The sequence below is a fragment of the Panicum hallii genome, chromosome 4 (genome assembly GCF_002211085.1).
Source record: "Panicum hallii strain FIL2 chromosome 4, PHallii_v3.1, whole genome shotgun sequence".
Classification (NCBI taxonomy): domain Eukaryota; kingdom Viridiplantae; phylum Streptophyta; class Magnoliopsida; order Poales; family Poaceae; genus Panicum; species Panicum hallii.
Window position 1 is genome coordinate 43,537,487 of NC_038045.1, and position 9,321 is coordinate 43,546,807.

Sequence of the window (9,321 nt, forward strand, 5' to 3'; positions counted from 1 at the left end):
GATTAGCCCCTCAAATGGAGTTATAAAGTTTAGTTTCTTCTGCTATTTGGATGTAAAGGTTAAAGTTTAGTTCATGGATGTATAAAAGACTATTTTGCCCCTAATTAATGCCATTAAGCCCCCTCTAGTCTTTGGTTTGGTCATCCATGACCACTTTTAGCCTCATTTAGTCCATCTTGGAGGGGTTAAAAAGTTAATGGGGCCTAAAGTTTAATACTGCACTTTTAGCCCTCCTATTTAGTTCTCCAATAGTTAAAATAAAACTAAAAGTAGAGGGCTAAAATTTAACCATATACAACCAAATAGGCCTAAACCCTGTACCCTATACGCCTTTGGTATCCGGGCAGCGCCGACGGCAACAGGCACCTACCCTACTCGGTACTCGCCCGCCCGCATATTCCAGTTGGCACGGGCGCGGTTGGCGACGCAGCGTCCGGTGCACGCGCGCGCGTGCGGCGCGTGACGTGCGTGCCGCAGGCGTTGTTGGTGGGCTGCTGGCTGCGGGCGCACCCGCCCAGCAGGCCCCCGGTATAAATGCCACGCCAACCCCCGCGGGTTTCATCGCTAGCGATCGAACAGAACCTGCTCCTCCGCCATCGTGATCCGCGCGCGCACGATCGAATCGAGGCGAGGCGACGATGGGCAGCGTGGCCATGGACTCCGACTACGGCGCGCCGCGCGAGCTGTCAGCGCTCCAGAAGGCGCGCGCGCTCTACCAGCCGGAGCTCCCGCCGTGCCTCCAGGTACCCCCTCCCGCTCCCTATCCCCGCGACGCCATTGCCGCTTGCCGGTGCCGCCGCGGGCGATCCCCTCCGCCCCGGATCCGCATCGCCGCCCTGCGCGCTCCGCCGTTATCTTCTCCGGCCGGATCGGTCGGTCTCGCCGTCATCGTCGAGGCGGGAGGTAGTAGTTCGATCGGGTTGGTGCGGCGACGCCTATCTGTACCGAATATTTTCCCTCGCTTTCAGATGGGTGCGGGGTGGGGGCACCCGGCACCGCACCACAACAGTGTGGGTAGGTGCACCAGTAATAGCCCGACGCCGGTGTGCAGCGCGCCGCCGTCGCCCTCCGCTCTCCACCACTGAGGAGTGGACTGGCACGGACCTGAGATTCCATGGCTCAGCGAGCGACACCAGCGTAAACCAGCACTAATTTGCTCCTCCTTTTCCTCCTCGACGGGAGTTGCTGCGCGGTTCTTTCCCCGCCACGTAGCAGGGGGCCGGATCGCGACGAGCCCAAGGGAAAGTGAAAGCATGCCAATCATTAGCCACTAATTAATTCGGCAACATCTTCGTCCCAACAAAAAATGGATTCTGCGTTAGAGCAAGAACAATTCTGCGTTAGAGCAAGAACAATAGTTTAGCCCGCTGCCGACTACAAGAGTTTGCTATGTCATCTAAAGTTAATATTATAGTCAACAAATATAATAGATTGGCTATTATGTTGGCTAAAAGAGTGTTGCGTAATTAATATTAGACCCACTTGTATACTCTCATTCTCTCACCTGAGTCTGGGAATTTGTGCTATAGCCAGTTATGAGCTGGCTACTATCCTATAGCCAGCTCCTTCTCTCTCTTCTCTCCTCCAACTCAGCATAAATATAATAAAATAAGGCTTATAGCCAGCTTATTAGTTCTTATTGTACCTGCTCTTATATTATTTCATTGCGCTTTTTAGCAGCGGGTTGGGTTAATCTATTTAGATTCCTCCCCATGGCTAGTAAAGGGTTTGACTGATTGAGTAGGCCGCGTTCTTGACTGACGCAACCAGACTGATGGCTTTCTTACATGCCTGGACTTTGCCCTGGATGGAATTCAGGGTACCACGGTCAGGGTGGAGTATGGTGACGCAGCGATCGCGGCGGATGTTGCCGGTGCACATGTCATCAGCCAGGCCTTCCCTCACACGTACGGACAGCCGTTGGCGCACTTCCTCAGCAAGACGGCCAAGGCCAATGTGCCGGACGCTACCATCATAACAGAGCACCCTGTCGTCAGGTACACTCAGCTTCCATGTTCGTTTCCTTTTTAATACTTGATGCAAATTTTTCTTGCAGTATGAGACTGCTGTTCCAATTGTCATAGTTCTTCCTTTGTTGAATGCTTCAATTTTTTCTCCTCAAACTTGTACATATTAATTTAGCTCGTGAGTTGTGTCAACCTTGTATGTGATACACAAAGATGGTACTCTGCTCAAACTTTCTACCACAGAAATACTTTGCAGTGAACACCAGTACTGCACGGTTTCGATTTCACTTGTGTCTGAGGCATCGTCCATTGTTTGCTTAGTATTTAGCTGGACAGTAGCTACAAGAGTGGACAAATATGTGATCTTGTACAGTAATTCAATGGTGAAAGAGCCATGCCTGGTGGGAACCTCAGGTATAGGAGGAAGATAGGCCTACAAATCATTATTGAGTCCATTTTCAATCAATCCAGCACCCCTTGTCTAGTCCAACACTTCCTGTCCAGCCTTCCTGGCTCGGCCACTGCATTCACTGATCTGTTTTACCAATTCACGGGATGAGATCCAGACGTTAAATTGTTCAATAGTTTATTATTGTACATAATATTCTGAAATACAACAGCATTTATCTGCATATATGTTCTTTTTCCTGGTATGCATTTAAAAGTGTGTGTGGGATGCAGGGTTGGTATTGTCTTCAGTGGGAGGCAATCCCCAGGAGGGCACAATGTTATATGGGGCCTGTATGATGCTATAAAGGCTCACAGCTCAAACAGCAAGCTTATCGGTTTTCTTGGTAAGCATGCACATAGGTTACTTCAAGAGCTATGATTTAGTTACAGTACACTATTGATTGGGAACTTTTGTTACTTGCATCTCTGCAGTACTATTAAAATAATATTATATAAGAAATATTAACATGCTGGGAGCTTATTGGCTCTCTGTCACCATGTGCGCATTTGCTTGCACAATGTTTTAGCACAGTTGATGGTGAACTTAGAACAATCCTGCATATTCTCCATAAGTGACTTATTTCTGTTTTTTGTGTTGACACAGGAGGAACTGATGGATTATTTGCACAGAAAACTATGGAAATCACGGAAGAAGCTCTTTCATCCTATAAAAATCAAGGTGGTTATGACATGCTTGGTCGGACAAGGGATCAAATCAGAACGACTGAGCAAGTAAAGGCAGCAATGGCTACTTGCCAAGCATTGAAGTTGGACGCCCTTGTTATAATTGGAGGTATCATTTGTTATGTTAGTCTGTTGAGTTTTATCTTTGATTTACATTAGATACAGGCTCATAACATTTTTCTTTGCTCTTTAAAGGTGTCACGTCCAATACGGATGCCGCTCAGCTTGCTGAGACATTAGCTGAGTTGAAATGTCCAACAAAGGTTGGATGAAAGTCGCTGGTGTTTATTTTATTTAATTCCTGTATTTTTTTCATAGATAATGTAAATAACTTGACACATATTTTGAACAGGTAGTTGGTGTTCCTGTAACTCTCAACGGAGACCTCAGGAACCAGTTTGTTGAGACAACACTTGGTTTTGATACCATATGCAAGGTATCATGAATGGAACTATGAAATTGTGTTCTTCATCTTGCGTGTATACTGCTTATTCATCAGTACTATTTGTTAATGCGACAATTTCCTATTGATTCTTCTTTTCCATCCTTGTGTCAGAAGTTTCCTTAGAAAGATAGATAAGGAGGTTTCTTCATTTTGTTAGTACTTTACTGTAGTTTAGCATACATAAATTTAATTATAACCTTGTATTCTCCTGTGTTTACTTAAATTTTGAGTTGTGATGGCCATATAGTATTCTACCATTGTAACAGGTGAACTCGCAGCTCATAAGCAATGTTTGCACTGATGCTCTTTCTGCTGAAAAGGTAAGATGTGCCAAATATCATCCTAACATTTCATTTGTCTGAACACTTTTATGGACTGAAATAAGATGAGTTGTTTCCATTATCAATGTATGGCAAGCACATAATAGAAACAATGAAAAACACATGGTCATACTAATGAAAATAAATAGTATAGCGCACTTGTTCAATTTGAACAGTTATCGGAAGATGGGAATGTTGTGTGGCTGTTGTACAACTGCGATCTCAGTTCCATATGCACAATTTTGTTCTTGAATTTGTCAACTTGACATAGGTTAGGGAAAAACTGTTATTCGCCTAGGGTTTTAAATACCAATTATCCTTATAATTATCTACTGTTTATTTTATTTTATTTATAAGGTTTCAGCGACTTCCCTACCTGATATTTCTGAATTTTTTCAACAATTAAATTTATGTTCCTCAACTATATTGTTTGGTCTCTGTAAAACTCATTTATCTCCTTTGCAGTATTACTATTTTATTCGATTGATGGGACGGAAAGCATCTCATGTGGCATTGGAATGCGCTCTTCAGTCACATCCAAATATGGTCAGTAATCCTGATATTCCATTGTTAATACTTGGTTACTTTATATTCAAAATTTATTCATATTCATCTAACATGAATAATGCTCAGGTTATCCTAGGCGAGGAGGTTTCTATGTCAAAACTTACCATTTTCGATATTACAAAGCAAATATGTGATGCTGTGCAAGCAAGGGCTGAAAAAGGTAGAAATTAAGTGATCTTTAGAAGAGGTGCCTACAGTTATTATCTTTCGCACATATATGTCACGTGTGTTGAACATATTCCTGATGGTCATATAATATTGTGCAGACAAATATCATGGGGTTGTGCTGATTCCTGAGGGTCTTGTTGAGAGTATTCCTGAGCTGTATGCTTTGCTTCAGGTCTGTATCAGTACCTGAAAGTGTAAGCACTGGTTTTATTCTTTAAAAGCTTCACTGAGGTAGACTAATTGTTGCAGGAAATTCATGGGCTACATAATAAAGGTGTTTCCATTGAGAACATCTCTTCCAGTCTTTCACCTTGGGCATCTGCACTGTTTGAATTTTTGCCTCCATTTATTAGAAAGCAGGTACATATATTCTTTTATCTTTGGTAATATTCAGAAACCCATAATTTAGCAAATGTTACCGTTGCTTCAACCATGTTGTTTATGTGATGCAGCTGCTTCTCCATCCTGAATCTGACGATTCTGCTCAACTTTCTCAGGTATTATGGCAATTCATTCAAATTTAATAATTTTCACTGACTTTGCTCATTCCATTCTTTCTATACAAAAAATAAGTTACTGTCTATCTTTGCAGATTGAGACTGAGAAGCTTCTGGCACAATTAGTTGAGACTGAAATGAACAAGCGCTTTGTAAGCAATTTTCAGACTTCCACACAATTGCTCATCTTATACATACTGGTCAAAGCTTACTTGTAAAATAAGCACAAGAGTTGGCGGTAGACATTGGTTAATTTTTGGCTTCTCTTGCAGAAGGAAGGCACTTACAAAGGAAGGAAGTTCAATGCAATATGCCACTTTTTTGGGTACCAAGCAAGAGGTGCCCTGCCTTCCAAATTCGACTGTGATTATGCTTACGTAAGATTAACCTCACTTCGCTGTTTCTGTTAGAATGCACTACCCAGTCAAATCACTGTTTCATTGTTCGGGTTTAGGTTCTTGGGCATGTGTGTTATCACATCCTAGCGGCTGGTCTGAATGGCTACATGGCCACTGTGACAAATCTCAAGAGCCCAGTAAACAAGTGGAAATGTGGTGCTGCTCCTATTACGGTGAGTATTTGGGTAATTAAGGTCCCTTTTAAATTGAATCAACATCCCTGAAGTTCAGGTCCAATTCAAAAGAAAGACCAAGTTCAGCTCAACCTCAAATCAAAGCTTAACATTTACAACATTTTATTCGTTGCCAGTCTATGATGACTGTAAAAAGATGGTCCCGTGGTCCTGCTGCCAGTCAAATTGGCAAGCCTGCTGTCCCCATGGCCAGTGTCGACTTGAAAGGAAAAGCATACGAGTAAGTATGAAAATATAGCATTCTAGTTAATCACGAACTCTTTCTCTAGTCTTTGGGGCTTTCTCTTTTTCTGAATCTGTACGTTCTACTGTTCTTGTCTTGTACTAAGATTTTGTTTTCCAGACTGTTGCGACAAAATTCTTCCAGCTTCTTGATGGAAGACATCTACCGAAACCCTGGGCCACTTCAGTTTGAAGGACCGGGTGCTGAGACAAAGCCTATTTCACTGTGTGTTGAAGATCAAGATTACATGGGAAGAATCAAACAATTGCAGGAGTACTTGGAGAAGGTATTTTACCAACTTCGTTGTTCAATTTTTGCCCTTTCCAAAAATGATACGGTGCGTCAGCTGATCAGTTCTTTCCTTGCCCACAAACAAAGGTGAAAAGCATTGTGAAGCCCGGGTGTTCACAGGATGTCCTCAAAGCAGCGGTAAGCGCCATGGCTTCTGTGACGGAGATGCTGGCAATCATGTCTTCCCCGTCTTTCGGTGGCCAGGCAACCATCTGAAAGGCCATGCCAAAGACTATATCGTCTGAATGCTTGATCTCGTGTTCTCGGTCTGAGACATATTTTGGTTCTGTCTGTATCATCTGTCTATCTGAAACCACCGTCTTGATAGGTCCTCTGCTCAATATCTGCTTTGTTTTTCGGTGTTTTTCATCTAGACATATTTTGGTTCTGATTATAGATGATGAGCTATTTCGAGAGTGTTGATTGAGATGAGTCGGAACAGGAATAATTTGAGCGTAGTAAAAACTGGTTACACTATTTTAAGTGGTTAGGGTATATATAAAATTCTAGAACAAGTTTTTGCAATATATGTTGGCTCACTGCCCCAGTGTTTGAGGAGAATATCTGTGCATCGAAAGCTATCTTTGTGATGCGATTTTGCTCCATGTTGTTAATTGGCTCACATCATAACAGCTTGATATTGATGGATTCTACGGTAACTGTATCTATGGTGTGTAGCTGGATGTTGACGGATTGTAGGTGATGATGCATCATACACATGTTTGGCATCGGTTGTGAAAACAAAGATCCTTTCGTTGCCAATCATCACCTTGCTAAGTCAATAAGTCATCACTAATCAGTGATCACAGTTGCTACCAAACGGAAGCAGGTCTGGAAAAGTAAAAGTGGAAAGTTGAAATATAGCAGTGTTTTCAAGTCGTCCGACTAATCGCGATTAATCGCGATTAGTCGTCCAGGTCGCTGAAGAGTGACCGACCAGGGCTATCGACCCAATTTGGTCGACCAGCTTTCTGGTCGTCCGATTAGTCGTCGACTAATCGCGATTAGTCGGCCGATTAGTGCTGTAGGCGACCAGACCAGAGAGCTGCAGCGCGGGAGGCGCCAAAACAGAGGCGCGGGAGGCGCCAAAACGGGCTGTTTTCAGGCTGCCAAAACGCGAGCGGCGCCAAGCAGCAGCTCCTCTCCTCTCCCTCCTCTCCTCTCTCCTCTCCTCTCCTCTCCCAGTCTCCCTCCTCTCTCCTCTCCTCTCCCTCCGCTCCTCTCCCGCCGGTCTCCTCTCCTCTCCCGTGGAAGCCAGCAGCAGCCGTCCCCTCCTCTCTCCTCTCTGATGGAAGCAGCAGCAGCCGGTCTCCTCTCCAGAGGAAGCAGCAGCAGCCGGTCTCCTCTCCGGCGGAAGCAGTAGCAGCCGCCGGTCTCCTCTCCTCTGCTCTGCTCTCGTCTCAGATCCAGGAGCAGCTCTGCTTTGCTCTCGTCTCAGATCCACCGGTAGCTCTGCTCTGCTCTACTATATACTATATAGTATATACTATTACTATATACTATGGACGACTAACAGCCGACTAGCTCGACTAGTTCGACCTGGTCGACGACTAATCACGACTAATCAACTGGTTGGTCCTTAGGCGACTAGGACCGACTAGGCGACTTGAAAACATTGGCCAGTGTTTTCAAGTCGTCCGACTAATCGCGATTAATCGCGATTAGTCGTCCAGGTCGCTGAAGAGTGACCGACCAGGGCTATCGACCCGATTTGGTCGACCAGCTTTCTGGTCGTCCGATTAGTCATCGACTAATCGTGATTAGTCGGCCGATTAGTGCTGTAGGCGACCAGACCAGAGAGCTACAGCGCGGGAGGTGCCAAAATAGAGGCGCGGGAGGCGCCAAAACGGGCTGTTTTCAGGCCGCCAAAACGCGAGCGGCGCCAAGCAGCAGCTCCTCTCCTCTCCTCTCTCCTCTCCTCTCCCTCCGCTCCTCTCCTGCCGGTCTCCTCTCCTCTCCCGTGGAAGCCAGCAGCAGCCGTCCCCTCCTCTCTCCTCTCCGATGGAAGCAGCAGCACTGCAGCAGCAGCCGCCCCCTCCTCTCTCCTCTCCCGTGGAAGCAGCAGCAGCCGGTCTCCTCTCCAGAGGAAGCAGCAGCAGCCGGTCTCCTCTCCGGCGGAAGCAGTAGCAGCCGCCGGTCTCCTCTCCTCTGCTCTGCTCTCGTCTCAGATCCAGCAGCAGCTCTGCTTTGCTCTCGTCTCAGATCCACCAGTAGCTCTGCTCTGCTCTACTATATACTATATAGTATATACTATTACTATATACTATGGACGACTAACAGCCGACTAGCTCGACTAGTTCGACCTGGTCGACAACTAATCGCGACTAATCGACTGGTTGGTCCTTAGGCGACTAGGACCGACTAGGCGACTTGAAAACATTGAAATATAGTTTGCAATTCTTAGATATATGGTTACATACAACTAATGATTCGGCATGTTTGTTTGGGACTAACTCAAACAGGCATAATACCACGGATTAAACAACGTTTGTTGATAGCCAACCACCACTACAAATAAAGTGTAAATTTTTGTTCTATTAGCTGTTTTAATCTGAATGTATGAATTTCGCTTTAGACTATTTTGGCCTATTTGTGAATAATTTGAAAATTCTAACCTATGGGGACATAGAACCTTTTTAGTTTTCAAAGAATACCGTAGGTTATTAACCCAAAAACCATGTATTTTGGGGGTTTTAAAAATTCACTCACCACCTCTATAAAATCACACTCCTCAAAACACCTTGTCATGGATGGAGAAACTATGGTTTTCAAAACATCTTGTCTTGGCTATGAACGGGTGCAAGGAAGCCAAAACCTTCATCTCCGAATAAATCTACTGATTCTGGAAGAGCGTGGTGTGGAGGAACGGGTGCGATTTAGTAGCAAGGATAGCAGGATATTATTGCAAAGTTTCACCCTAAGTCTCATACTACGACTCTTAGAGAGCACATCATACATAGTTGGGATTACTATCAAATGCTTGCGGTCACTAGGCGTCATCTTGCGGTTGTTCTTGGTCGTCTTGTTAGGTTTTCAAAGCTGGGTGGGTCCCTCTCTTTTTCATGCTTTTTAGCTTCGGTTTGTAGCTCTGCGCTATGAGAATTCTCTCATAACCGC

At 44.8% G+C, this 9,321-nt stretch overlaps 1 protein-coding gene across 1 annotated transcript; it reads left to right on the plus strand.

Moving 5' to 3' along the window:
- The first annotated feature begins 317 nt into the window (after positions 1–317).
- Positions 318–6,765, plus strand: LOC112891081 (pyrophosphate--fructose 6-phosphate 1-phosphotransferase subunit alpha-like). Its single transcript, XM_025957984.1, has 18 exons — positions 318–743; positions 1,819–1,997; positions 2,649–2,761; positions 3,022–3,210; positions 3,297–3,364; positions 3,454–3,537; positions 3,813–3,866; positions 4,332–4,412; positions 4,500–4,593; positions 4,700–4,773; positions 4,851–4,961; positions 5,054–5,098; positions 5,194–5,250; positions 5,371–5,475; positions 5,553–5,669; positions 5,807–5,910; positions 6,034–6,199; positions 6,292–6,765. Exons 1-18 carry the CDS (start codon positions 639–641, stop codon positions 6,418–6,420), a joined length of 1,875 nt encoding a protein of 624 aa, XP_025813769.1. The 5' UTR covers positions 318–638; the 3' UTR covers positions 6,421–6,765.
- The last annotated feature ends 2,556 nt before the right edge of the window (positions 6,766–9,321 follow it).